This window comes from Oryctolagus cuniculus, chromosome 5, assembly GCF_051225735.1.
Source record: "Oryctolagus cuniculus isolate XC-2025 breed Fujian yellow rabbit chromosome 5, ASM5122573v1, whole genome shotgun sequence".
In the NCBI taxonomy this organism is placed as follows: Eukaryota; Metazoa; Chordata; class Mammalia; order Lagomorpha; family Leporidae; genus Oryctolagus; species Oryctolagus cuniculus.
In genome coordinates, this window is record NC_142871.1 from 2112486 (window position 1) to 2139930 (window position 27445).

Consider the following 27445-nt stretch of genomic DNA (forward strand, 5'->3'; position numbering starts at 1 on the left):
ACTGGGTGAGGGGTGCCCGGGTGTCTGAGTGGCTGGGTGAGGGGGTGCCCGGGTGTCCGAGCGGCTGGGTGAGGGGGCGCCCTGGTGTCTGAGCGGCTGGGTGAGGGGGTGCCTGGGGCTCCCTGTCAGGGTTCTCCCGACTCTCAGCCGTGGGGAAAGCACTGGACCCGCAGTGACCGGCTCACGGACAGGGCACGCAGCTCAGGGACCAGGGCGTACCAGAGGTGTGGGGAGAGCCGGGGTCGGGGGTCTGCGCCCTCTGTGGCCTCCTCCCTGCTGTCCTTGAGGCTCCCACAGTGACGTCATCTTGTGGGCGTGGTCGGTCACCCCAGAGGTGGGGAGGGCCCCCCCCCGCTGCCTCCAGGGCGCATTGCAGGAGGCCGGATTCGCAGCAGAGGCAGGCGCAGGCACCCTCGTGTGGGGCGCGGGTGCCCGGGGCAGGGGACCAGCCACAGTGCTCATCTCCTTGCTAATTCCTGTTTCAGGCAGAACCTCAGATCCTTGTCTGTACGGCTCCCAACACAAGCACTTCAAGCTGGGAGCCCCTCTGAGAACCGACTGCTATTTCTCACAGATTTTACAACTGCATTTATACGCTCGTGCAGTTGAAAATATTTTCTAATACTCAGTGTAATTTTATTATCTGACCCATGGACTACACGTGTGGCCTAGGGCCGTGTGTGTGCAGCCGTGCGGTGTGTCCCGTGCACGTGTGGGCCGTGCCGTGTGTGTAGCTGTGCGGTGTGCCCCCGTGCACATGTGGGCCGTGCCATGTGTGCAGCCGTGCGGTGTGCACAGTGCACGTGTGGGCCGTGCCGTGTGTGCAGCCGCGTGGTGTGCCCAGTGCATGTGTGGGCTGTGCCATGTGTGTGCAGCTGTGCAGTGTGCCCAGTGCACGTGTGGGCCGTGCCGTGTGTGCAGCCGTGCGGTGTGTCCCATGCACGTGTGAGCTGTGCCTTGTGTGCAGCCGTGCGGTATGCCCAGTGCACGTGTGGGCCGTGCCTTGTGTGTGCAGCCGTGCAGTGTGCCCAGTGCACGTGTGGGCCGTGCCATGTGTGCAGCCGTGCGGTGTGCACAGTGCACGTGTGGGCCGTGCCGTGTGTGCAGCCGCGTGGTGTGCCCAGTGCATGTGTGGGCTGTGCCATGTGTGTGCAGCTGTGCAGTGTGCCCAGTGCACGTGTGGGCCGTGCCGTGTGTGCAGCCGTGCGGTGTGTCCCATGCACGTGTGAGCTGTGCCTTGTGTGCAGCCGTGCGGTGTGCCCCGTGGCCACGAGGCGGTGCAGCAGAGCCCCTGGAGACGGGCAGTGTTGGCTGCGGCAGGGACGAGGACTCGCTCGGCGGCGATGTTTGGGGAAGTCACATTTGCCCAGTTGATGGTGTGCAAGGCGCCCTTCTCCCGCTGCCCCCATACACACTTCCACAGACGTGTCTGCTCCATGTAGCAGTGACCTGGGGTTGAGGGGGTGCACCCCAGGGCTGCCCCACTGACGAGGTGGGCGCGGGCTCGGGAGGCCCAGCCTTTCTCCAGCCCTTCCTCTCCACGGATCCCGGCCTCCCGGCTCAGCCGTGTTGTTGCCTCAGTGCCACAGACGATGTGCTCACAGCACACGTGGTTCTTGTCCACGGCAGGTGTGGCAGCGTGGCCCTGGGCTGGTGAGGGCCATCCGGCCACATCACAGCGGGGCAGTGAGTGGGGGAAGCAGGCTGAACTCTTCTTTGTTTTCAAGATTTATTGATTTGTCATTTGAAAGAAGAGTGACAGAGATCTTCCATCTGCTGGTCAACTTCCCATATGTCCACGGCACCCAGGGCTGGGCCAGGCAGAAGCCAGGAGCCAGGAGCTCCATCCGGGTCTCCCACATCCGGGTCTCTCTGGGGCCAAGCTCTTGGGCCGTCTTCCACTGCCTCCCCAGGCTCGGTAGCAGGGAGCTGAGGGGAAGGGGAGCAGCCGGGGCTCCCAGCACTGTTGCACGGGATGCTGGGTCACAGACGGCGGCTGCAACATGACAGCCGCCCCTGACCTCCCATGCTGACGACTCCTGCCCAGTCCCGGGGGACCTGGCCCCTGTCCTCCAGGGCTTTAGTGCCCCAGAGGTGATGCCCTGTGACCGTATTGCCTCCCATCAGGCCCCGCCTTCAGTGTCCCTGCCCTGGACTGGAGCTTCCAGTCCGTGAGCCTTTGGGCCATGCCTCATGCACGCGGTGGCGCGCTCCCTGCAGCTCCCCCTACCCTGCCCACCCCGGCTCTGGGCTCCTCCAGGTTGGGCACTTTGCCTCCTTCCTGGGCTTGGGACAAGGGGTGGTGCTCAGAGCTGATTACATGTGCAGAGGCAGGGCGGTCCCAGCAGGTGTGCTGGAGTCTGGCGCCTGGCGAGGAGCAGCTGTGCCGTCTTCAGCAGGAGGGAGGGGATTTGGGCGGTGCACGTGGCGTGGGCGTGCCCATCCTCGCTCCCTCCCCCCCCCCCCCCCCCGCATCGGGGTCAGGCGGTGGCAGCTGAATCACAGCAGCAACACCAGCAAGAAGAGGTCTCTACTGCACGCAGTCGCTGACTCTCAAGTTTGCAAAGAGCTTTTGGGCTGACGGTTTGTTAAGATGTCGTGGAAACATCAGAGGGGTCACGGACATGGAATGAAATGTGAAATACATGGGTGGTGCTTAGAGCGCACGCTTTTGAAGACGGCTCCACCCCCCACCCCCGGGGTGAAGGGGAGAGGGTTTGTCATCAAGCAGCAGGGGAGGGACGTGCCCCTTCCCACTGTGAGGACGTGGGCTTGCGTGACTCCTTAAAGTGCCGCAAACCGCTCCTGCTGCTGCTGGACGCTGATTAGGATCTTTAGACTGGCTGCGGGTGCATCCACCCGTCTACTCCTTTGGAAATCTGTTCCATAGCTTAGGCTTCAAAAGTATTCCTCCACCAAGTCGGGGAGCAGCTCCCCCAGACTGGCTGCTTGTTGTGGGTTCGTACTTGGGGGGTGTGGACGCTGACCGCCCTGATTTTGGGTGCCTGGGAAGCCAGACTGCAGCCCTCACCAGGCATCCGCCACTTGCTGGTTGGTGGTCAGTGTTTGCTTTTCCGCCAAGCTCTAGTCCGTAGCCGTACGTGTCACCTTAGCTGCTGGGTGAACTCTGTCGATCGGTGCCGTTCCTGCGCCTGCAGACTGTACATCCGGACACGGCCCGTTCTGTTCTCCTTATTCTTCACTTTGGCTTTAAACTTTCGCTCATTAAGTTATGAATCACAATGGGGTTTTGATTGTAGCCACAACAAAGTTAAAATTACTTTTGATAGATTACACATGTCTACATTTTCGGTTTTCTTAGATCCTGGCATCGTATGTAAGTCAGTAAGTCAGTCCCTCTTTTAAAAAGCTGATTTGTTTTATTTATTGAAAGGCAGAGAGATGGAGGAACATGGATCTTCCATCTGCTGGTTCCCTCTCCAAATGCCTGCAACAGCCGGGGTTGGGTCAGGCTGAAGCCAGGAGCCCAGAACCCAATCCAGGCCTCCCAAGCGGGTGCCAGGGACTCTCGTCCTTGAGCCATCACCTCCTGCCTCCTGGGGTGCACGGAAGCAGACAGCTGGAATTGAGGGTGGAGCCAAGTTGAGTCCACGCACCCCGGTGTGGAATGTGGGCGTCCCTAGGGGCCTTCAGCCCTCCCCTATCTGCTCGCCATAATGGGCCAAGATGAAGACACGTCGGAGTCGGGAAAAATCTTTGGACCACCTTGCAAACCATCCCCGGGAGCAGCGCTTACTTGTGCTGCTTGTAACACCACCCCTGCATTTCAGAATCTCTTACTGCAGGACACAAGCCCGCACACACTGACCCAGCCCACCCTGGGCAGCCCCAGGCATGGAGGAGAGCCGACACACCAGCGTCCATCTGCAGGGCTGGCCCGCAAGTCCAAGTCGTCCCAGCGGACGATGTCATAGGAAGCTAACCTTGAGGGCTGTAATAAAGTTAGAAAACGTTTCAGATTTGCGTTTTTTTCTCTTTCTTGGCTAAAGATTTATTTATTTGGCAGAGCTGCACAGAGAGAGAAGCAGAGACAGAGATCTTCCTTGCACTGGTTCATTACTCAAATGGCCGCAAGGGCCAGGCCAAAGCCAGGAGCTTCATCTGGGTCTCCCACGTGGGTGGCAGGGGCCAAGCACTTGGACCATCATCCACTGCTTTCCCAGGCCCTGAGCAGGGAGCTGTACTGGAAGTGGAGCAGCTGGGACTTGAATTGGCATCCGCATGGGAGGCCAGTGTCAAAGGCAGCCGCTTCACTCACTGTGCCACAGTGCCAGCCCTAATTTGCTGTTTTAAAAGAGACACGGAGCAGGTGTGTGAGAGACGGGCACAGAGCAGGTGTGTGAGAGACAGGCACAGGGCAGGTGTGTGAGAGACAGGCACAGGGCAGGTGACTGACAGACGGGCACGGGACAGGTGTGTGAGAGACGGGCATGGGCAGGTGACTGAGAGACGGGCACGGGGCAGGTGTGTGAGAGACGGGCATGGGCAGGTGACTGAGAGACGGGCACGGGGCAGGTGTGTGAGAGACGGGCACGGGGCAGGTGTGTGAGAGACGGGCACGGGGCAGGTGACTGAGAGACGGGCACGGAGCAGGTGTGTGAGAGACGGGCACGGAGCAGGTGTGTGAGAGACGGGCACGGGGCAGGTGTGTGAGAAACGGGCACAGAGCAGGTGTGTGAGAAACGGGCACAGAGCAGGTGTGTGAGAGACGGGCACGGGGCAGGTGAATGAGAGACGGGCACGGGGCAGGTGTGTGAGAGACGGGCACGGGGCAGGTGAATGAGAGACGGGCACGGGGCAGGTGTGTGAGAGACGGGCACGGGGCAGGTGTGTGAGAGACGGGCACGGGGCAGGTGTGTGAGAGACGGGCACGGGGCAGGTGACTGAGAGACGGGCACGGGGCAGGTGTGTGACAGACAGGCACGGGGCAGGTGACTGAGAGACGGGCACGGGGCAGGTGTGTGAGAGATGGGCACGGGGCAGGTGACTGAGAGACGGGCACGGGGCAGGTGACTGAGAGACGGGCACGGGGCAGGTGTGTGAGAGACGGGCATGGGCAGGTGTGTGAGAGACAGGCATGGGCAGGTGACTGAGAGACGGGCACGGGGCAGGTGACTGAGAGACGGGCACGGGGCAGGTGTGTGAGAGACGGGCACGGGGCAGGTGTGTGAGAGACGGGCACGGGACAGGTGACTGAGAGACGGGCACGGAGCAGGTGACTGAGAGACGGGCACGGGGGAGGTGACTGAGAGACGGGCACGGGGCAGGTATGTGAGAGATGGGTATGGGGCAGGTGACTGAGAGATGGGTATGGGGCAGGTGACTGAGAGACGGACATGGAGCAGGTGTGTGAGAGACGGGCATGGGGCAGGTGTGTGAGAGATGGGTATGGGGCAGGTGACTGAGAGACGGGCACGGGGCAGGTGTCTGGCATAGCTCTCAAGCGGGCGCCTGAGTCCCGGGGAGCCTGGGTTTGCATCTCAGCTCCACTCTCCCTCTCAGCTTCTGCCAGCGTTCACCTGGGAGCAGCAGTGACGGCTCAGTGTCGGGTCCCTGCACCCTAGTGGGAGAGCTGGGTGGGGCTCCCGGTTCTTGGCTTGGGCCGGCACAGCCCTGGTGTTGCAGCCCTTAGGGAGTGGATCAGCAGATGGAAGATCTCTCTCTTTATTTCTCTGTCTCTCTGGCTTTCCAATCAACACAGTAAATGAACATAAATCTCAGAAAGCGACAGAAACCTGTCTAAGAGCGGCGTGTTACTTTGTTGGCTGGGCTGCGCTGTGCCGATTGGGCTGTTGGGGATTTGGGAAGCGTGGCCGTGGCTCTTGCTGGCAGTGGCTCTGCCCGGTGTCCTCGGCCCTTCCCGAGGGAAGCTGGGGGGGGGCGGGGTGGACCTCCGGGGGCTGCGGCTCCGAGGGGCTCAGCCGGGTCCCCAGGACGGGTGGGGCTGCTCCCTGAGCGGGAGTCGGAGGGGGGCACGGCTGCCCGGCTCCTCCGGCCCTCTGTGTTCCATTCCTCTCCTGGCGCACGTCCCACAGTGACGGCAGTTACACACGTGCAGGTGTGTGCACACGCACACGTGTGGCTGCATACACACGCGTGTGCATATGTATCTTCCTGCACCAGCTCTGCCCGAGCCCAGGAGCGAGAGACCAGCGTGTGACAAGGCAGAGGCTTCCGGCGCTCCCAGCAGAGAGCATCTGTTGTTACTGAGGGAGGGAGGACGTGCGCAGCTGTGCCCTCCAAAGGGCTGCAGGCGGGGAAACGCACTGCACGCGGGAGACAGAGGCTGGATGGAACCAACCAATCAGAGGGCTCTCGGGCTCGCTTCACATAGTGATGAGCCTTCAGGGTTTTCACATAAAGGACTCCGACAGCCCACAGCGAAGTGAAATTGCTGGCAGAGCTCGAGAACCTTCCGGAAGCGCCGTTCTGGGAGCCGGGTGGGTCCCGCTCCAGGAGCAGGCTGGCCGCAGAGCGGGGACGCTCCAGCCGTCCTCTGGGTGCTTTGCTGGGGTCCCGCTGAGTGGCTGGAAGGAACCCCTGCAGAATCATGCCGCGTCGTCCAGCTTCCCGGCTGCCCCTGTCGCTGTCTACCCCGGGTCCCCTGCTGAGCCGAAACCTGAGACCAGAAGCCAGCCGGGCAGCGCGCGCCCAGGAGAGCGCCACCAGCAGGGGGCAGCAGGCCTGGCTCAGAAAGGGCTGCGCTGGCCCAGCTGTGGTCGCACTTGCCCGGGACTCGGCTACTGGTCAGTTAGCTATGTGGGGAGGTAGCTTTGGGTCAGATTCCGTGGACTCTGGCTGCCCTGCGCTCCTGCCCCTCAACTTCTGTGGGGAAAACCTGACCCGCCTTCCATCTGTGTGGGCAGGAAGCACAGCCCGTACATCCACGCCTTTGTTTAAGTCTCGCTAACTGAGGAGTCCCGAGGGCCCTGAGGAGTCCCGTGCTCACTCTGCGGTGACCGTGGAGCTGCGGGGTCCACGCTGGCCCTCACCACCCTGTCTATGGGCTCGGCCCTGGGTCCCTGCTTTCCGGCAGGGCCCAGGGCCCGGAGCGCCGGCCGGGAGGGTGGGGTGGGCGCCTCCGGCTCGGGCGGTGGGGGCCCAGCTGCAGGACCGGGCTTTGGCGGGGAGCTGCTCCTCTGCCACCGGCCGCACACTGGGGTACAGAGAGCAGTGCTGGGGGGCTGGGACCCAGCGTCAGCTTTCCCAGGACGCCCTCAGCAGGGGAATCTGGCTAATCACCCTTCGGGGAAGGGGATGGGCTTCTTGACCCCGGGGCTGACCCTCTCTCCCTTCCCTGCGTCGATCTGAGCACTCCGGGTCAGGCTGACTCCCGAGAAATGAGCCGGTGAGGGGCCGGTGCAGCAGGCTAAGCCGCGGCCTCTGACGCCCACATCCCACGTGAGCCTGGCGGCTCCACTCCCAATGCAGCTCCCTGCTATGGCCTGGGAAAGCAGCAGACGGTGGCCCAAGTCCTTGGGTCCTTGTACCCACGTGGGAGACCAGGATGAAGCTCCTGGCTCCTGGCTTCAGCCTGGCCCAGCCCCAGCCGTTGTGGCCATTTGGGGGAGTGAACCAGCAGAAGGAAGACCTCTTTGCCTCTCCCTCTCTGTCTCTTCCCCCTCTGTAATTCTGATTTATGCATGTTTTAAAAACGAAAAGATATGTTGTTTCTAGCTTAAGATGGAGAAAATCGTTTTAAAAAGGAAAATAAACATTTATAATCAGTGCAGAGAGGCACCAGGGAGACGGAGCCCTCAGCAGCGTCCGCTCCCTCTCCACACTTGCTGCAGGCCCCTCCCAGAGGGAGCAGGGCCCGGCCCTCTGCTGGGCCCCCGGGAGATACGAGGAATCCGCCAGAGACCCCTGCCCCGGGGACCCGTCGTGTGGGAGCTGACGCCCAGAGGCCCTGAGCAGCCCTGACGTGGCAAGTGCCACCTGTGTGTGCACGGGCTTTGTCCTCCGGGACACACGCCACGTCACGCGGGGGCAGTGGAGGCGCCCCCAGCCATGACAGGGCACCTGCCGTGCTCTGCCCAGGGCAGCTGCGCCTCCCACTGGAGACCAGCATGGCCTTGCAGCGTCCTGGCTGCCCAGCCCAAGGGGGGCCTCGCTCCCGTGCCCGGCCCCGCCCCGACTCCCTGCTCCTGACTGTGCCCACCTGTGCCGCCCGAGTCGCTCTCCTACGGGTCGAGGTCACGCAGGTCAGAGGCAGGGCGTCTGGGCTTAGCTGGGCTGGCGTGTGACCTCGAGGGTGCCGCTCCCGGGGTCGGCTCTGCGTATCCTTCCCACGTCTCAGCAGGCTGGTGCTGCGGCTGCACCCTTCCTCAGGCCGAGCTTTCTCGCGAGGCTGCGTGTTAGGCTGGCCGTGCATCGCGTTCTGACATTGCCTGGACACGGTCAGCAAGCGCTAACCCAGAGGCGGCCATGGAAGTCAAGGGCACAAACCCAGCCCGTGCGCGCAGGAGCCAGAGCTGCCTGTGGACCTCGCTGGGGGCGCTCCTGTCACTGGATTCCCCCATCCTCACCCAGCCCCGGGGCGGGGGGGGGGGACACGGGACAAAGCCACCCCCTCCCCCTCGCTCTCATGAGTCCCCGCCACCGGGTCACCGTCTGGGACTGACGGCTGTCATGTGCCTCAAACATGTGGTGCTCAAAACACTCATGGGAGATGGGATTGCAAGACAAGTCTACCGACAGACCCACGGCCCTGTTTTTGGTTTTGTTTTGGAATATGCATTTGCTTTCCCCAAACTTTTGGAAAATCAGTCATGCATGGATTTAAAGTATTTTTGCACCAACATGACCCTTCGATCCCTTTCCCGCGGCTGTGTTGAAGTGCCTGTGCGCTTCCGCCGTGTGTGTCAGCGTGCTGGGTGCACCTGCGTGTCTGCCTCCCCGACGCGAAATCCGCCGAGTGCGGAGCGGCCGCCTCAGAGCCCCGTTTCCACCTCTCCTCGTTGCTCAGAACGGATGCAATTTGTTTTTTTAGGTTTCGTTTTTATTTTTGATTTTAATTAGTTTTTAACAGATTTAATGATATGTAGATAAAAGTCTAAGAACATAATGACATTGTCTCCCCTCTCCCTCCCTCCCTCTCTCCTTCCTTCCTTCTCCCTTTCTTTTTCTGGTTTTTGAGCCAGCATATTCTACATTCACATTACAGTAAAAAGGCTCAAGACTTCATCAAATGAGCTGAACAAGTGAAAAGGAAAAAATCCTCCGTTTGGGGGGATCCAGACGACAGCAGTAGACCGCAGTCGGGTGGGAAAATGCCCACTTCATCCACGCACAGTGCACTTCAAAGCAATCGCAGGTTTTTGAAGCCGCAGCGGTGGGACGTTCTTAACCACTGGCTTGACAAAGGAGGAAAGGGTTCGTCAGGCTGTCTCTGAGCAACACGGATGCACACAGGCAGCTCCCCGCCCCCACCGCCACCTCTCTTCTTTCTTCTCAGACCTCAGCTCCCACGTCTGAGGGAGAACGCGTGCTGTTCGTCTTTCTGTGCCCCACCTACTTCACTGAACACGGTGTCTTCCAGGCGCATCCATTTTGCTGCACAGGAATCTCACTCTTCTTAGAGCTGAGTAACACTCCACTGTGTGCACGTAGCACACGTGCTGATCCGTCGTCTGATGATGGACACCTCGGCTGGTTCCGGGTTGTGGCTGTTGTGAACGTGCAGCTGTGAGCGTGCTGGAGCTGGTGTGATTTGGTACGTTGTGGTCAGGTCTTCTGGGTGTACACCCGGTAGTGGGGCTGCTGGGTCATAGGCAAGTCTGCTTCTAGCTTTTTAAGAAATCTCTGGGGCTGGCCCTGTGGCTTAGGGGTTGGGCTAGCGCCTGCAGTGCCGGCATCCCATACGGGCGCTGGTTCCAGTCCCGGCTGCTCCACTTCCAATCCAGCTCTCTGCTGTGGCCTGGGAAAGCGGTGGAGGATGGCCCGAGTGCTTGGCCCCTGCACCCACGTGGGAGACCCAGAGGAAGCTCCTGGCTCCTGGCTTCAGATCAGCACAGCTCTGCCCGTTGTGGCCATTTGGGGAGTGAACCAGTGGATGGAAGACCTCTCTCTCTCTCTCTCTTTCTCTCTCTCTCTGCCTCTCTGTAACTCTGCCTTTCAAATCAATAAATCTTTTTTTTTAAGAGAGCACGCTCCACACTGCTTTCTGCAGTGGCTGTGCTGATTTACCTCCAGTGGGAACCAAACGTGCAAGTGCTCCGCTTCGTCCGCTTCCTCGCCAGCATTGTGACTCTGTTCAGGGCTCTGACCTTCTGACCGCGAGGTGACATCGCTCCAGGGCGCTGATTTGCATCTCCCTGATGGCTGCTGATGCTGCACATTTCTGCCTGTGTTTGACGCCATTCGCGGTTCTTCTGAGAACTGGCTGTTGAAGTCCTTTGCCCACTTCTCAACTGGACCGGTTGTCTTTAGTTGTTGGGTGTTTTGAGTAGCTGATATTTTAGGGATAGTAATCTTTGCTTGCCAGTATGCGCGCTCCCCTCCTGTGCGATGTCTCGTCACTCTGTGGAGCGTTTCCCTTGCTGTGTGAAGGTTCTGAGCTGGATACGGCCCACTTTGTGTAGTTTTGCGTTTGTTGCCCAAGCTCTGTGGATCTTGTCCGCGAAGTCGTCCCCTACACCAACGTCCTCACGTTTTCTTCCAGAAACTCCACAATCTCAGGTCTTAAACTGAGGTCTTTGATCCATCTTGAGTTGATTGCTGTGTGTGGTGAGAGAGAAGGGCCTGATTTCACTCGTCTGCACATTCTTCTACACACAGCGGTTTTGCCAGCACCATTTGTTGAAGAAATTGTCCGTACTCTACCGCACGGTCTGAGCACTTCTGTCAGAAAGCAGTTGGCTGGGGCCGGTGCTGCGGCGTAGCGGGTAAAGCTGCCACCTGCAGTGCCAGCATCCTGTATGCGCGCCGGTTCAAGCCCCAGCAGCTGCACCTCCGATCCAGCTCTCTGCTGTGGCCTGGGAAAGCAGCAGGAGACGGCCCACGTGCTGGGCCCCTGCACCTGCCGGGGAGACCTGGAAGAAGCTCCTGGCTCCGGCCTGACTCAGCCCTGGCCATTGTGGCCAACTGGGGAGTGAACCAGCAGATGGTAGACCTCTCGCTCGCTGTCTCTGCCTCTCTATAACTCTGCCTTTCAAATAACCAAATAAATCTTTTTCTTAAAAAAAGCAGTTGGCTATATGTATGTTGATTAATTTCTGGGCTCTTTATCTTGTACCAGTGATCTGTGTATCGGTTTTTATGCCAGTGCCAAGTTGTTTTAATTACTACAGCTTTGTAATATGTTTTAAAGTTGGGTATTGTGCTGTCTCGGGCTCAATTTTTCTTGCTCAGGATTGCTTTGGGGTCTTTTGTGAGTCCCTAGGGATTTTAGGATTGTTTTTCTAATTCTGTGAGGAATGCCACTGGTATTTTGAAAGGGATTGCACTACCTTTGTAGGTTGCTTTAGGAAGCACAGACATTTTAATGATATTGATTCTCCACTCCGTGGAGCAAGGAATGTCTCTCTTTTAGTCGTGTGTCTCTGACGATTTCTTGTACCAACGTTTGGTGGTTTTCATTGTGGGGATCTTCCACTTCTTTGGTTAAATTTTTCCTAGATATTTAATTTTTTGTGGCTACTGTGAATGGGATTTCTCTTTAGTGAGTTGATCGTTAGCATATAAAAAGGCTACTTTTTTATGTCTTTTTTTACAACCTGCAACTTTACTGACTTGGTTTATCAATTCTAGCGGCTTTTCGGTGGAGTGTTTAGGTTTTCCACGTACAGCTTTGTGTCACCTGCAGATGCAATACACTGAACCAGAGGGGTGCAGCGGCTCCCTCGCCTGTTCCAGATCCGAGGGGAGGTGGTCTCCGTTCTGCACTCAGGAAGACACTGGCCGTTGGCTTTATAGCTCTAGGAATGTTCCTCCTCTCCCTAAACCGGGCTGGGGCCTACCCAGTGCTGTCTCTGCATCTGCGAGACGACGTGTGGTCTCTGCTCTTCGTTCCACTGACGCGACTACGATGTTCCTTCGCTGTGGACACTAAGCCACCCTGCACTTCCGGGACGGTGCCCACTGGATCACGATCTCACATCGTGGGGTTCGGCCTCTGGATTCTCGCGCGAAGTCTTTGCCTCCGTGCTCAGTAAGGAGCAGATCTCTAGTTTCCTTTTGTGTTGAGTCTTTGGTTTTGTACGAAGTGGTGCTGGCATCGTGAGGAGTCTGGCAGAGGTCCGTCCTGCTCAATATTTTGGAAGATTTGAAGAGTATCGGAGCTGATTCCTCTTTGACTGTTTTGTGGGATGCGGTAGTGAATCCATCTGGTCCTGGACTTCTCCTGGGTCCTGGACTTTTGATGCGGCTTCAGTCTCACTGCTGGCTCTGGGTCTGTTTGCGCGGTCCGTATCCTCTTGCTTTAATATTGGTCGGTTGTGTGTATCCAGGATTTATTCATTTCTTTGAGGTTTTCCAGTTCATTAGCAAATAGTTTTTCATCGCCATTTCTTATGATCTTTTGTATTTCACTGGTGTTGGTTGTAATGTCTCCTTTTCTGCCTATTTGAGTTTTTTCTCTTTTTGTTAGTCTGGCTAGAGGTTTATCTATTTTGTTTATCTTCTCGGAAAATCAACTTTTTTGTTTTGTTGACCTTTTGTATTTTTGTTTCAATTTCATTTATTTCTGTCTGATCCTTATTGTCTCTCACCTGCTGGTTTTGGGTTGGGTTTGTTCTTGTTTTTCTAAGTCTTCAAGATGCATCATTAGATATTTAATTTGGGACATTTCTCTTCTTTAATATAAGCACTTAATTCTGTAAACCTCCCCTTAACACGCGTTTGCTGAACCTCACAGGTTTTAACATGTTGTGTTTTCATTTTCGTTTATTTCAAGACAGCATTTGGGTTTGTTTCTGCTTTCTTCCCTGCCCCACCGCTCACCCAGTGGCACGTTGGTTACTTCCCAGTGTTTGGTCGTTGCATTCTTGCGCCTCTCGTTGATCCCGTCTTATTCCTTCAGGGTCTGAGAAGACGCACGGCTGAGCCCAATCTTCTTAAATTTGCTGAGCCGTGTTTTGTGGCCTAGAATGTGGTGTGTCCTAGCAAGAGTAAGCCAGCAGATGGAGGGACGTTTATAGAATTAAGTGCTTACATCAACAAAAGAGAAATGTCCCGAGTGTGGGTGCTGGTGGGGAGAATGTGCGGCTGCAGCTGTCGGGCAGAACGGCCTGTCGGTGTTCAGTCGCTCTGCGTGGTGGCGTGTCTGCACTCCGTCCACGTAGTGGGGTCTCCACTCCCGGCCGCATGGTGGGGTCTCCACTCCCGGCCGCGTGGTGGGGTCTCCACTCCCGTCCGTGTGGCAGCGCATCTCCACTCCTGTGAGTCTTTGCACTCCGTGGATGACCTGTCCATTGATGAGAGTGGGGTCCTGCAGTCACCCGCTGGTATTGTATGGGAGTCCGTCTCTCCCTTTAGGTCTGACACTGTTTTCTGGGTGGTCCAGGGTTGGGTGCATATATATGTGTGATTGTATGTCTTCTAGCTGAATAGAACCTTTTATCTAAATATATTGTCCTGTTTTTTCTCTTTATGCAGTTTTTGATTTTAGAGTCTGTTTTATCTGAAGTCAGGATGGCTATGCCTGCCCACTTTTGGTGTCCATTTGCCTGGTATATCTTTTCCAACACTTCACTTTTTTTTTTTTTTTTTTTTTTGACAGGCAGAGTTAGACAGTGAGAGAGACAGAGACAGAGAGAAAGGTCTTCCTTCCGTTGGTTCACCCCCTAAATGGCCGCCACGGCCGGCGCTGCACTGATCCAAAGCCAGGAGCCAGGTGCTTCCTCCTGGTCTCCCATGCGGGTGCAGGGCCCAAGCACTTGGGCCATCCTCCACTGCCTTTCCGGGCCACAGCAGAGAGCTGGGATGCCGGTGCCGCAGGCGGAGGATTAACCTGCACCACCACACTGGCCCGTTCATTCCTTTTAATTTGCTTTTATTTTTGCCTGGTTGGGTTACTTCACAGTTCTTGTCCTCCAGGTCTTGTCCACTTGGTCTATTCTGCTGTTACTGCTCAGTTGTGTTTTTTATCTCACTGACTGAAGATTTAATCTCCAAGATTTCTACTGGGTCCAGCTTGATGAGTTCTATTTCCTTGGTAATAATTTAATTCCTATCACTCATGGATTCCTCACTTCCTTAATGTATCTACTCTCTGCCCTCTCACTGAGCTTCCTCCCAATGGCTGGTTTGAATTCTGTCTGTCACAGACGTCCTCCAGCCCTGGCCCTCCGCTGGGGGATCGCTGTGTTCTCTGGGGCCGCGGGCTGCCTGGCCTCCTCTGTCCCATGTCCCCGATGCGTCTCTGATCCCAGCGTCCCTTCTTTGTGGAGCAGGCCGCTTCTGCTCCTTAGTCATCCTTGCACATCTGCTTTTTTCCTTCTCCCATGTTTATTTATTTGAATGCAGAGTTACACAGAGAGAGGGAGAGACACACACAGAGAGAGCGATCCTCCATCGGCTGCTTCACTCTCCACATGGCCACAATGGACAGGGCTGGGCCAGGCCGAACGCAGGAGCCAGAAACTCCATCCTGATCTCCCTCATGTGTGCAGGGCCCAAGGTCTTGGGCCACCTTCCATGGCTTTCCCAGGCGCATCAGCAGGGAGCTGGATAGGAAGTGGAGCAGCTGGGACTCAAACTGGCGCCCACATGGGATGCCGGCGCTGCTGGGGGCTTACCCCGCTGTGCCACAACCCCGCCTGCATTGTTCACCTGACAGCTGAGGATCAGTTCATTCTTAACCAGTTTTGCTTGTTTGAAAGGCAGAGAGATGGAGACAGGAGTCTCTCAGGCACCATCTCACTTCCTGGTCAAAGCCGGGAGCCGGGAGCCACACCGGGGTCTCCCACCTGGATGGCAAGAACTCAAGTGCTTGAGCCGTCTGCTGCCGCCCCCCAGGGTGCACATCTGTGGGAAGCTGGGATGGGGGAGGCCCAGGCACTCAGATCTGGGATGCAAACAGTGTCTGCCATGGGGCCAAGGCCCGCCCCCATTTCTTTTTAAGGCAGCGACATGGCCATTACGGAAGCGCAAGGAGTGGGGTGGTGCATGGCGCAACTGTGCGTCTCAGAAGCAGCTGTCTGCGAGCTCGCCTAGACTTCATTTTCTACTCCAGATCGGATAGCGGCAGGATGGGTTTCTGTTTCCAAGAGGACTTGAGTTGGTTCCGTGGGAAACACTTTCTAAGAATCTCGGCAAACGTGCGGCTCTTGCTTGGAGGCCTCCCGCTCCCGCGAGGTCCGGGGCACAAAGCCGAGGTCTCGCGGGCTCGGGGAGAGGCGGACGCCCCACCTCCCGCCCGGAGGCAGTCCTGTGCTGCCTGTTGAATTGCTACAAGAGCAGGCCTACGACGGACTGAAATGCATTTTAGAACAAGTACGCTTAGCTTGTGGCTGAATTAAACAGAGCCCTAGAAACCGCTTAATTGACAATTACCACCTGAGAGGCTGAATTAGTGGAGTGGCGCTCGCTTCTTAACCCCCTGCAGGATCCACAGGGGGCAGGACTCCGGCCAGGGAGCCGCCGAAGCCCTCCTCCGTGTGTGTGTGTGTGTGTGTGTGTGAATGCCCTCCTCCGTGTGTGTGTGTGTGTGTGTGTGTGAATGCCCTCCTCCGTGTGTGTGTGTGTGTGTGTGTGAATGCCCTCCTCCGTGTGTGTGTGAGAAAGCCCTCCTCCGTGTGTGTGTGTGTGAACGCCCTCCTCCGTGTGTGTGTGTGAATGCCCTCCTCCATATGTGTGTGTGTGTGAACGCCCTCCTCCGTGTGTGTGTGTGTGAATGCCCTCCTCCGTGTGTGTGTGTGAACGCCCTCCTCCGTGTGTGTGTGTGTGAATGCCCTCCTCCGTGTGTGTGTGTGTGAACGCCCTCCTCCGTGTGTGTGTGTGAACGCCCTCCTCCATGAGTGTGAGTGTGTGTGTGTGTGTGTGTGAACGCCCTCCTCCGTGTGTGTGTGAGAAAGCCCTCCTCTGCGTGTGTGTGTGTGTGTGTGTGTGTGCGCGCCTGGTGCTGGAGAAGCTCTCCCGCATACAGAGAGACGTGGGGGTCTGGGCAGCCTGGGGAGGGGTCACGATGACGTTGCTCACCAGGGACATGACGAGATTAGTTGGAACGCTGCAAGCTCCTTTGAAAATGTTCTAGCTTATAATTTCCTTTTCGTAATGAAGAGAGGCTGCTCACTCCGCACGCAGCCCCTTCCTTCCTGGGGATCATTGCTCCAGAGGGAAGCTGCTCCCCTGTGTCACGACGCGCAGCTTTGAGTGCGTCCTGGCGGAGCAGCGGGCTTGGGTCCCAGTGACCTTTTGTGTCGTCCTGGACCAAACTGCAGACGGCTGGAACACAAGGTGACCGCGGTCTCTGAGCTGCCTGGCAGCTGGCCTGCCGCCAGCTGAGAGGCCGGCCCATGGGCCCGGGCGGCTCCCTGCCGAGCCAGGAGGTCAGGGCCCGGGCGGCTGCTGCTCCCTGGCCTCGGCTCCTGCTCGCTGGAGCGCCTGCGGCCTCAGGCAGCCTTCTGATCTGCTGTCCGGCTCTCATGCCCCAGGGGTGCGTCTGGGGGGTGCACACCACGCGACAGGGGCAACGGGGGTGGGGGTTGAGGGCCCAGTGTGGGCAGGTTCCACTCCTGGCCCCTCTCCCCAGCTTTTGCGAGGTGTCGCAGACCTGGCTTCCATGCAGGCCTCCTGCCGTGTGTGTGTGTGTGTGTGTGTGTGTGTGTGTTGGAGAGAGCCCCCTTCCCGGGGACACCAGCAGCCACCCTGGAGCAGGGCGCACCCGCGGCAGCAGGGCCTGGTCTTGACGGAAGACCCCTGTGGGATCCAGGGTTCCCGACAGAGTCGCTCACATTCTGGGGTGGGGGCCTTAGGCCTCGCACACACAAATCGGGTGTGAGCACACACGCGTCGGTCCACCACAAGGCCCACCTGCCTTTTTGCCAAAGTGAATTTGGCTTTGGGCTCCCTGGAGAGGGGCCATCGCTGGGCAGGCGGCTGCTGCCCCAGAGTGACCCTCTGCTCCAGCTCACCTCGGGAAGCGGAACCACCCGGAATAGAGTGCCAGGTTCCTTGGGAGTGTCCCTGGTGGAGGCCAGTGTGTCTCGATGCCTCGAGCGCTGGACCCCTGGGGTGCAGCCTCAGGCTCCTGCCCCTCCCCCCCCCCGGCCTATGGCGAAGCCGAGTGCGGGAGAGGACCCCCCACTGGTTGTAGGGGAGCCGCTCTGGGAGGTGGCCAGGGCGGTCACCTCGCCTGGGGCCCGGCTGCCGTGACTCTGGGGCCAACCCCTCCATCCATGGCCCCTGCTGCTGCACCTGGGGCTCTTGCGGCCCCTCCCACGTCTGCTGCCCCCGGGGTGTGGTTCATCAGAGCCCCACTTTCTTTCTGTTTGATTTTCTTGGCATTCAGTGGACGTTCGCACCCCGGCGTGCCTGACTTCTTAGGACTTATATTTATTTATTTATAAAGATTTGTTTATTTATTTGAAAGACAGAGAGGCAGAGGCAGAAGCAGAGAGAGAGAGAGAGAGAGCGAGAGAGAGAGAGAGGTCTTCTATCCGCTGGTTCACTCCCCATTGGCCGCAATGACTGAAGCTGTGCCGATCCGAAGCCAGGAGCCAGGGGCTTCTCCTGGGTCTCCCACGTGGGTGCAGGGGACCAAGCACTTGGGTCATCTTCCACTGCTCTCCCAGGCCACAGCAGAGAGCTGGATTGGAAGTGGAGCAGCCGGGACTGGAACCGGCGCCCATATGGAATGCCGGCGCTGCAGGCGACAGCCTTACCTGCCACACCACAGCGCCGGCTCTCTTGGGCCTGTTATTTACATCTTTGCCCTCTTAGGTAAAGAGAGAGTCATCGTTTCTTTCCGAGAAAATCGCTCCTTCTTTTCTGCATTGCTCGTCTTTTCTAAAAAAAGCAGGCGTCACGAGCCGGGGCCCAGCTGCTCCTGCACGGATCTTTCTCTTTGCAAGCTGTCTCCCCAGAGTGCTGTGTCCAGGCCGCTCGCCCGCTGCAGTCGGCGCCCAGGAGAGGCCAGGCCTCGGGCAGCCAGGCGGGAAGATGGCACTCTGGTGGCTGCCTGCCTTTGAAAAGCTGCCGTGGCTTCCAGTCTTGACGCAAAGCCCCGCAGAGCGCGGTGAGACCCAGAGCCCTGGCCTTGCACAGCCTCGTCTCCCTCTGGAGGCTGCTCCCCTTCTCCTGCACCGGGGCTGGGTGCCGCTGGCTCCGTTCCCTCCTGCCACACTGGCGGAGCTTAAAAGGAGCCGGGAGCCTGAGCCATATTCACAGCCCCTCCTGCCGTGCCCCGCCAGGCCGGCGCCTCTGTGCTTGCGGATGGTTGACCCTGGTAAATCTTCTACCCCAGGGCCTCCCAGACTGGGGGTCCTTGCGGCTCTGCGGGTGCAGCCAGGCCAGGCCCAGAGGCCCCTGCAAAGCTGTGTTCTCCATGTTTGTCCTTGGGAGGAAGGACCCGTATTTATGGTCTCCCCTTCTCGGCACTCCTGTGGAATGTTCTGGAACGGGAGGTCTGTCGGTAGTCGGGGGTGTCTCCTCTCCTTCCACATCTCCCGACAGGCTGCGCGTTCCTGACTCCGCAGCGCGGTCTCTGAGGAGCAGTTTCTGTGGCTTCCTCGCGGGAGGCCGTCTCGCTTTGCCTGCCGCTGACCACAGCTCCCCCTGCCCACCCTGTGCCCCCGACTCCCTCATAATGGGGACCATGCTGGGGGCCCCTCCCCCACACCCCCCACTCAGGGCACGTCCACCCTGAAGACGAACAACACTGCTCTCATTTTTATTCTTTTTCTTTTCTTTTTCAGATTTTATTTATTTGAGAGTCAGAGAGAGGCAGAGGCAGGGGGGTGGGGTCTTCCATCCGCTGGTTCTCTCCCCAGTTGGTCGCAATCCAAAGCCAGGAGCTTCCTCTGGGTCCCTGACATGGGTGCAGGGGCCCAAGCACTTGGCCCAACTTCCACTGCTTTCCCAGGCCACAGCAGAGAGCTGGATCGGACGAGGGGCAGCCGGGACATGAACCTGTGTCCCTACGGGATGGCGGCACTCCAGGCAGCGTTAACCCACAACGCTGGCCCCTGTCATTTGAATTCTAGGTGGAATTCATCTTTGTCCTTTGTGGCCTTGTTGTGTGGAAGAACCAGCTGACACCCGAGGTGGCACGGAGCAAAGCCCTCCGTCAGCCTCCCGTCCCCCTTTCTGCTGTGACGTGTGACGTGTGACGTGTGACGTATGACATGTGACGTGTCTGGGCTAAGCTGGGCTTCTCTTTGCTGATGAGCTGGATTTTCAGTGACTTTACAAAGATGGGAAATAGTGACTTTTGGAAGCAGCCATCTTCTGTGTTTTCCTATGTTTTTGGCTATGGAAAAGCGCAACATTAGACTGTGCGAGACGCCAGGCGGCTTCCCCAGAGGGCCCCGGGCGCTCCGGGGTCAGCACGGGCATGAGCCTGTGTCCACCTGCACACGGCTTATCCCCGGACAGAAGTGGAGTCGGAGGGAGGGCAGGGGCCCTCTCCTCCCAGCCCCCTCCTGACAGCGAGAGAGGGCAAGGCCCCCTCCCCCTTGCTTGCTCCCATCAGGCCGTCCAGGACTGCCCTGGCTGTGGCTCGGGCCCCTGGGGAATGGGATGCGGAGTAGGGAGGTGTGCTTCCGACCAGTGCTTCCCCTGTGCCGTGGGGCTGCACGGCTGCCGGTCCCGGGCCTCCTGGCCCCCGGGGTCCCACTGGGCAGGGGCAGTATCGGCCTCTTCTCCCGGGCGTCCTCCAGTGCCTGGGTCTGGGCGGGCAGCTGCTTCGCTCCTTGGTCAGCAGCAGCTCCACTGCACGGGGGGGTGGGGGTGTCAGATATTAGCGCGGAGAAGGCGGCTCTGCTGCGTCCAGCTGTCTCTGTGTCCCCTCTCCAGGGGTGGGGAGTCGGGAGGGGGCGGGGGAAGGGGCTGAACCTGCAGCCCCGGCTGGCTCCCCCCTTCCCAGTCCTTGGTTGCTATGGGGTTTCTATGGCAGCAGCATCCTCAGACTCAACTTTCACCCCTCGTTTAGAGCCAATTAAGGTAAAATAGTGAGGGGGAGGAGAGAGCGTGGCAGGGGCGGGCGGGGGCTGGGGAGAGACTCCGGATTCCAGGCCGCGCGCTCGCGCTCCCCAGAGTCGCAGTACGGCTGGGAGCTCCCAGGAGCTGCAGCGGCTGCTCTGCCTTCCCCGCCCAGCCAGAGCCGGAGCCCAGCCGCTGTGCTGAGCCGCCGCCGCCGCGGCCCGGGATCTCCGCCAGGGGCCATCCGGAAGCCCCCGGGGTCCTGCCCACCGGGAGCCCCTCAGCGTGGCGCCTGGCCCTCGCTGAGCCCGGCTCCTGCCGCCCTGCCGGGACCCTGTGCTGCCCCTGCTGCTCTGGTTTCCTGCTGTCATCGCTCCATCGGAGGGAAGGAAAGTTTTAAAAAATGCCGATTGCACAGTTGCTGGAGCTATGGAAGAAGATAGAGGTGGAGCCCATGGAGACGGAGGTGAGTGTGGGGAGGAGAGGATGCACTTTTCCGCGGTCTCCAAGCCCTCTGCGTGGCAGGTGGACCGAGCGGCCTGCGTGTGGCGGGGACCTGGGTGGCTGTGCTGGCAGGTCAGGGTGGGCGCAGCGACATGGGCAGGGAGAGACGACAGTTGCTGCCCTCAGGGAACTTCAGGCTGCACCCTGGAGTGTGTGTGTGTGTGTGTGTGTGCGCGTGCGTGTGTGTGTGTGAGAGAGAGACAGAGAGAGAGACGGAGGGCGAGTGTCCGTGTGCACCCTCAACAAGTGGCTCCCGGCAGGACCCGGCCTGCTGCAGTGCAGGACGGGGCAGAGCAGATGGTGGTGGCTCTCGGCAGGGAGCCGAGGGCACACAGGGGCAGATTGGGAGGAGAGCTCGGGGTGACGAGAGAGAGAGAGAGAGAGAGAGAGAGAGGGACGAGGTGAGGCAACAGCCGTGTCCTTGCCCAGCCCCAGGGCGGGCTGGGGTGCCTCGGCCGTCGCACCTCCCTGGGGAGATGGCTCTGCTCCCGGAGTTTGGTTTGCTCCGTCTGAATTCCACACGGCCAGCACCCATGTTTCCTGGGAGAGAGTCCCCCACGGTGGACACCGGCATCATTAGATGCACCGTGTTCTTTATCACGGCTCGTGTTGTGTGGTGACTGATTTTAAGAACTTACTAAACCTTCATCACATCCAAGCCTTCACCCGAGCCGCATCCCCCCACTCAGCGCCACGTCTGCCAACTCGTTCCTGGCAAGGCTGAATTCTGTTTATACGGATACGCCGTGTGCGCCTCGAGGCACGCACGGAACAGCTTCCCAGGGAGCCAGCGATTCTGTGTTACCAGGACATTCCTTCTGATTTTATGGCTAACACTTTCCTGGGCAGCCAGGCAAACTGAGCGGTGCTGGCATGCGTCAGGTCAGAAGCCACCGGCGAGCCTGGCCCGGGTGTGCGGCCGCCGTCTCAGAACGCACTGGTCCCCGCTGCCTCTGGCCGGCAGCCCAGGTCGGGTAGGCGACAGGAGGCTGCCGGGTGCCGTGAGCTGTCCCTGGTGCTGGACAGAGCCCTCTGGTGCCAGGGGTTGCCAGTGCAAGGCTGCTTTCTCTCCTAGGAGAGAGTTGTTGAATGAATGGACGCGCGAGCAGTGAAGCTGGAAGCCCGTTTTCCTCACTGGCGGCTCTCTAAACATCCCAGCCGCGCTGTGCGTCCTGCCCAGGCAGGGAGGGCTCATTCAGCAGCCGAGCGCCGGCCCTGCTGGGACGCGGGCCTCCCGTGGCCGCCGTGACACAGCTGCACGCGCAGGGACAGCTTGTGCTTGAAGGGCCTCTGAAACCAGCTGCCGGCGGCTGGCAACACACGCGTCCAGGCTGCTCTGAAGACAAGTCGTGACCCTGCAAGCACTGTAGGTGCAAAGGGCCTGTGGTAGAGTAGGCAGGGCCGTGTCCCCCACCCCCCGGCCCCAGTCAGGGGTGCACAAAGATGTGAGCCCTGTGTTCTGGAACTCAGAGCCGACAGTGGACTCCAATACCAGGGCAGGCGTTCGGCACGGCAGCTAAGACGCCTCTTGAGATGGACGCACGCCTGGGTTCAAGTCCCAGCTCTGCTTCGATCCTGGCTCCCTCCCAACACAGTGCTTGGGGCCTGTCACCCCTGTGGGAGGTCCAGGCTGCGTTCCTGTCTCCTGGCTGCTGTGGGCGCTTAGGGAAAGAACCAGCAGGTGGGACACTGCTCTGTGCCTATCTCTGTCTCTCTGCCTTTCAAGTAAATAAAAGTAAATAAAAGCCTTTTAAAGAAGCCAGCATCGTGGCCCAGCAGAGGAAGCCACCGCTAGGACCCCAGCAGCCATACGGAGCAGCAGGGGCAGTCCCGGCTGCTCCACTTCCCGTCCAGCTCCTGCTGTGGCCTGGGGAAGCAGCAGAGGATGCCCACATGCTTGGGCCCCTGCACCCGCGTGGGAGACCCGGATGGGGCTCCTGGCGTCAGCCTCGCCCAGACACGGCTGTGGCAGCCATTTGGGGAGTGAACCAGCGGATGGAAGAGTCTGTCTCCCCCTCCCTATCTCCACCTTGCATACAAACAAACAAGGAAGCAGGCAGCCCGCGGGGTCCACTTGGCCTCTGAAAACAAACTAAATGTCACAGAAACCCGTTAAAGAGCACGCACGCAGTTCTCACCTGCTCTGAGGTTTTGGGGCTTGTAGTCATTTGTTTTCATTTAACACCACAGGGGCTTCCAGGGGGGAGTTGGCTCCCTGGGCTCTGGTTTCGCTCTCATGCCCTCTTCCCACTTTGCCCTCTGACCTCTCGTGCACCTGTGATCTGGGGGACCCGCTCACCGAGTGTCTGGGGGTGCCGGGCCTGTGATCTGGGGGACCCGCTCACCGAGTGTCTGGGGGTGCCGGGCCTGTGATCTGGGGGACCCGCTCACCGAGTGTCTGGGGGTGCCGGGCCGGAGGGCAGGTGCGCTCCCAGAAGAGGCGTCCCGGCGGCGGCCACGGGGCCGGGAGTGGCGGGGTTCTGAGTTGCTCTGGGATCGCCCCACGGAGAGGGGGAGCAGGCTGAAGCAGAAATGGGGCCTGGAGGCTGGGATGTGAATCGCGTTGGGTGGTGTGTGCGAGCTACGCTCTAGCTGGATCCCCCACCCCAGCAGGGCTGCTCCAGCCGGGGGGGGGGGGCCGTGGGGGAGCCGCCTGCGGGCCCTGCTGACCCGGCTCCTCTGCGTCCTTTTGGAGGAGAACCCATGATTGTTCTTCCTGTGATGTCATCAGGCGTTGGAGAAGGGAGAAGCCCTGTTTCCTACGCCGAGCCACTCCAACACCAGTGCCCGGTTGGTCACGGCGGCCGCGAGAAGGTGGAGCTGGGCGTAGCACTGGCAGCGGCCGCCGGCTCTGAGCGTGCATGGCGGAGCGTGTGCCGCCGGCGTCTCGCCGTGTTCTCTCCACAGGCCTGGGCGTAGGTGCCGGCGGGCCTTAGGTGGCAGACGGAGCCCTGGACCCCGTCTGCGGGAGCACGGCTGTGTGTCCTCAGGGCCAGGCCGTGGCCGCGCTGAGGTAATTCCTTCTCCACTGAGCTGAGGCTCAGCAGTGGCCACGAGGGCCCTCACTGTCCCCCGTTCCTGTCCTGACCATGGCAGGCTTTGGGCGTCCCAGAAACCCACGTCCCCGCTGCATCAGGTCACCTCGCTGCCCTCTGCACCCGCGGGCAGCCCTCTGCACGCATCGCTGACCCGGCAGCTTGTAACTTTGGATGCGAAACTCCCTTGTTTGGGGCCTCTTTAAGAAGATAGGTTACCAGGGGGTTGAGCTATCTATCTATCTATCTATCTGTCTTCTCGTTATTTGAAAGGTAGGGATACAGACAGGAAGACGCAGAGAGATCCCCCGTCTGCTGGTTCAATCCCCAGATGCCCACAACAGCCAGGGCTGAGCCAGGCCGAAGCCGGGAACTGGGAACTCGGTCCAGGTCTCCCACGAGGGTGGCAGGGACCCAGCGACGGGAGCCATCGCCGCCTCTCAGGATGCTGGGATTGGAAGCAAAGGAGCCGGGCCGCGAGGCCGGCGCTCTGGTGTGGGACGTGGGCATCCCCTGCGCCGACAGAACCGCTGTGCCACACCTGCTCCGGCGGCCTGTGGTTCCGAGTCCACTCCGGTGCTGGGGCCAGAGGGCGGGCCCCGCCCCCGCCCCCGCCCCCGACCTGCCCTGAGTGTGCACTTAGTGTTCTGGGTGCTGATGCCTCTCGGGGGGCCGTGGACCCCCCCCCCCGGCGGTGCTAACTGTGTTACGTGTGTTTCTCTTGTCAGACCACGGAGGAGGACCTGGAGCTGGACCCAGAGCCTGCCACGGAGGACAGCGTGGAAGAAGTAACTATGGGGACCTCGTTAGCTGGGGGGGGGGGGGCTGGTGCTGGAGAGGGTGGGCGAGTCAAAAATTTCCCGCAGGGGGAACAGCTTAGGAAATACACAGTGAGGGGTGTGGGTCGCCTGGCCCGTGGGCCATGTGGGGCTGAGAAGTCACGTGGTCTGGCCCTCCAAGGCGACCACAGGTGAGACTCATGAGGCTGGCAGCTGTGACCGGCTGGGAAGGCCTCGTCCAAGGCCGTTCTGGGCTCTGTGAGGAGCCCCCTCCCTGCACGCGGGGCGCGCGCGGGCCCCGACTCCAGCGGTGCCATTACTGGCTAAGGGAGGAAGAGCGGCTGGTGCTGGCTGCCTTTGGGTTCCGGCATTCTGGTGATGGCAGCTGGAGCACAGCCCCAGCTTCGCCCTGACCTTCTGCGTCCCTGCCGGGGCCCTGCAGCCAGAGCTCTGCCCTGGCCGGGTCCACACGGGTCAGAGCGTGGGCAGCATGTGAGCCAGCGAGTTTCCTGAACAGACGAGGGCTGGGTTTTTGTGTGCAGAGTAGCGGGGCAGAGGAGGAAGGCTCGAGGCGTCCACGAGAGCCAGCCACGCCGTGGCGCTGCCTGCAGTGCTGCCGGGCTTCTGTGGGAGCGCTGTTCCCAGGGAGCCCGTGATGTGCCTCTCGAAGGCAGATTAGCGTGCGATTTGGCTGCTGGCTTCAGGGGGCAGACGAGGGGCACAAAGCCAGCACAGGTGCAGCAGAACTGCTCGCTCTGCCGGGCAGGAGCCGGGCGGGCGCCGGGATTGTGCGCTGCAGTGCCGCAGTCTGGGCTCCGGTGACAAAACCCCGAGCAGGAGGCTCATAAACAACGGGTGTGCTTCTCACGCTCTTGGAGGCTGGAGTCCAGATGCAGGCGCTGGTAGACCAGGCGCTGGTGCGTCCCTTGCTGTGTCCTCCGGGGGCGGAAGGGGCGAGGCAGCCTCTGGGGGCACAGCCATTCCCCGGGGACCCGGCTCCTCCCGCCGTTCCCCTGGGGGCTGGGGGTCCACGCGAGCATTCAGAGGCCCACGGGTGCTCCAGCAGCTCACGGCAAGCTCACCTTCCGGCTCGTCGCCAGGGCTGGCGTCCTGGGCTCTCCTGGCCTCGGGCTCCCTCCCTGGCGTTTCTGATGGGACTCTGGGTGGGGAAGAATCACAGGGGAGCAGTAGACACAGCTGAGCTCCCCGCGTTGTTCAGGAGGGCGGACGGAGGGGCAGGGAGCTCTCCGATCCTGACGGCGCCTTGTCTGCGTGACGGGAATCAACAGATCTTTGGTTCTTAACGAAGGGAAGAAGCCAGCGGGCATAGCGCGGGGGTACTTGCAGCGCCGCGATACGGGTACTTGGATGCGTGCGTGGTGTCTGTGGGGTAACGAGGAGCATCCTGGGAAAGCCGTTTTCTCTCCTGATGCGCCGGACGGACGGGCGGGCGGGCGATGCCGGAGGCCGGCGCGGCTTTCAGCACAGCCGCGGAGGATGGCGGTCAGGTTCTCCGTGCAGCTGTCGCGTGTCTGTTGCGGGAATCTTTTCCTTCACGTGTCCTCTGCCTTCCGAGGGGAGGTTGCGAGGGCTCTGAGCCGGAAGGAGCGGTGGCCGGGTCACAGGCCGTCAGCGGCCGCCGAGCTGTGTGCTGGGTCCCGCTTTTTGCCGTGTGATGGGGAGGATGATGGAAGGTTATCTTTCTCTGGAGGAAAGAAATCACTCAAACTGGTGGTTGTTTTCTCGTCCGTTCAGTCAAGGACACTGACTGATACCCCGTGGGCCACGCTCAAGGAGGCGGGGACGCGGCCAGGACGGCGTGCCGTGATCAGCCGCTCCCTCGGCTTTCCTGGGGAGTGCGTCTCACGCTTTGAAAGGTTTACTTATTAGAAAAGCAGAGTGACACAGAGAGAGACAGAGGGAGAGACGGAAGCTTCCATCCACTGGTTCGCTCCCCAAATGGCCGTCGTGGCCAGTTCTGGCCCAGGCCAAAGCCAGGAGCCAGGACATCCATCCTGGTCTCTGACGTGGGTGGCAGGGGCCCAAGCCCTCGGGCCATCTTCTGCTGCCTTCCCAGGCATGTTAGCCAGGAGCCGGGACATGGACCAGGGCTCTGATGTGTGATGCCTGGCCATACCCGCCCTCCTCACCCTTTGTTGAAGTCTGGCACACGTCTGGGCTATCTCAGGCACACGTCTGGGCTATCTCAGGCACACGTCTGGGGTATCTCAGGCACAAGCACCCCAGCGGTGACCCTCCTGCAAGTGCACCTCCCGTCTGGCTCTGTCCGGCCTCTGAGAAGTTCTGGAGCGGGGCTAGTGTGACCACTGGGCCTGAGACGGGCGGTCGGCCTCTGAGCCGCGGGTCAGCGCTACCCGGGCCTTCTCACCGCTGCTGACGGAAAGCCCCCCCCCCCGCACAGGCGCCCTAACCCTAGCCCGCAGGCGGGGCCCAGGCTGACCTCACCCCACACCCTGGAAGCTTCCTTCGTGTTCCGAGCCGTGCAGCGGGGGCCCTGGCAGGCGCCCAGGGAGTGCTGCTGTGGAGGACGTCGCTGGGGCCAGACCACAGCCTGGAAGGGCGATCGCGTGAGTGGACGGCCTCTTCTCACGTCTGTTTGGCCAAGTGGAGAGCTGGGGGGTGCGATGCCCCAGAGAGCTCGGGTTCAGGGTGGAAATCACGTATCATGTGTGCCGCTTGGCCTGGGGTAAGCCCTGCATGGCCGCCATGCGGCCTCCCCCCAGGGTTCACCGAGCGACCTGACCAATGGCGCAGAGGGGGCTGGGCAGACCCCCAACCACACCTGGGGGTCTGGGCGGTGCTGTGATGGGGAGAGCGGTCCTCGCTCGGCCAGCCAGGCAGGGCTCTGCTGAGGTGCTGGGCTGGGCGGGTAGGCTGGGGGCGTTGACCTGAGTTGTGATGGACAGGTGGTGTTAGCAGACCCTGTGCCAGGGGGCGGCCCAACCTGCCCCGCCCACTGGAGGTGCAGATGAGCCTCCTCTCCACCCGACCCCTGGTCTGCGT

General features: G+C 60.2%; 1 protein-coding gene across 1 annotated transcript in view; it reads left to right on the forward strand.

Moving 5' to 3' along the window:
* Nucleotides 1-20425: 20425 nt before the first annotated feature.
* The window catches only part of RPS6KA2 (ribosomal protein S6 kinase A2), a 294253-nt gene continuing 287233 nt past the window's right edge, over nucleotides 20426-27445 (forward strand). Inside the window, exons 1-2 of the mRNA XM_070073285.2 lie at nucleotides 20426-20569; nucleotides 24371-24430. Coding sequence (XP_069929386.1) covers nucleotides 20507-20569; nucleotides 24371-24430 — 123 coding nt within the window. The 5' untranslated portion in view covers nucleotides 20426-20506. The remainder of the gene's footprint in view (nucleotides 20570-24370; nucleotides 24431-27445) is intronic.